This window comes from Morone saxatilis, unplaced genomic scaffold (genome assembly GCF_004916995.1).
Source record: "Morone saxatilis isolate NCDOM2014 unplaced genomic scaffold, NCSU_SB_2.0 Contig24, whole genome shotgun sequence".
NCBI classification, from domain to species: domain Eukaryota; kingdom Metazoa; phylum Chordata; class Actinopteri; family Moronidae; genus Morone; species Morone saxatilis.
The window spans coordinates 27,036,434-27,036,722 of NW_023339807.1; the positions used below are offsets into that span (position 1 = coordinate 27,036,434).

Sequence of the window (289 nt, forward strand, 5' to 3'; positions counted from 1 at the left end):
CACACACACAGGTACAGGTGAACCTCAGGTGAACGTCTCTCTTGCTCCACAGGAAGTGTGCCATGATTGGCTGATGCAGCGGCGAGCTCGGCAGGATGCTCTTACACCTGAGAAGATGAAGAGGAACCAGTCGCTGGTTGCCAACGGCAACCTGAGTTTAGAGGAGAAGAAGAGGAAGATCCTGAGGAGTCTTCGTCGTCTGGAGGGACTGGGAGTCCTAAAACCTCCTCAGCCTGAAAACCAAATCCTGCAGATGATCGCCAAGGTAACCAATCACACACCTCTCACC

General features: G+C 53.3%; 1 protein-coding gene across 1 annotated transcript in view; it reads left to right on the top strand.

Annotated features, from left to right (window-relative positions):
- The window catches only part of LOC118336565 (ras GTPase-activating-like protein IQGAP1), a 3,902-nt gene that overhangs the window by 1,732 nt on the left and 1,881 nt on the right, over window positions 1–289 (top strand). Inside the window, exon 5 of the mRNA XM_035673233.1 lies at window positions 53–265. Coding sequence (XP_035529126.1) covers window positions 53–265 — 213 coding nt within the window. The remainder of the gene's footprint in view (window positions 1–52; window positions 266–289) is intronic.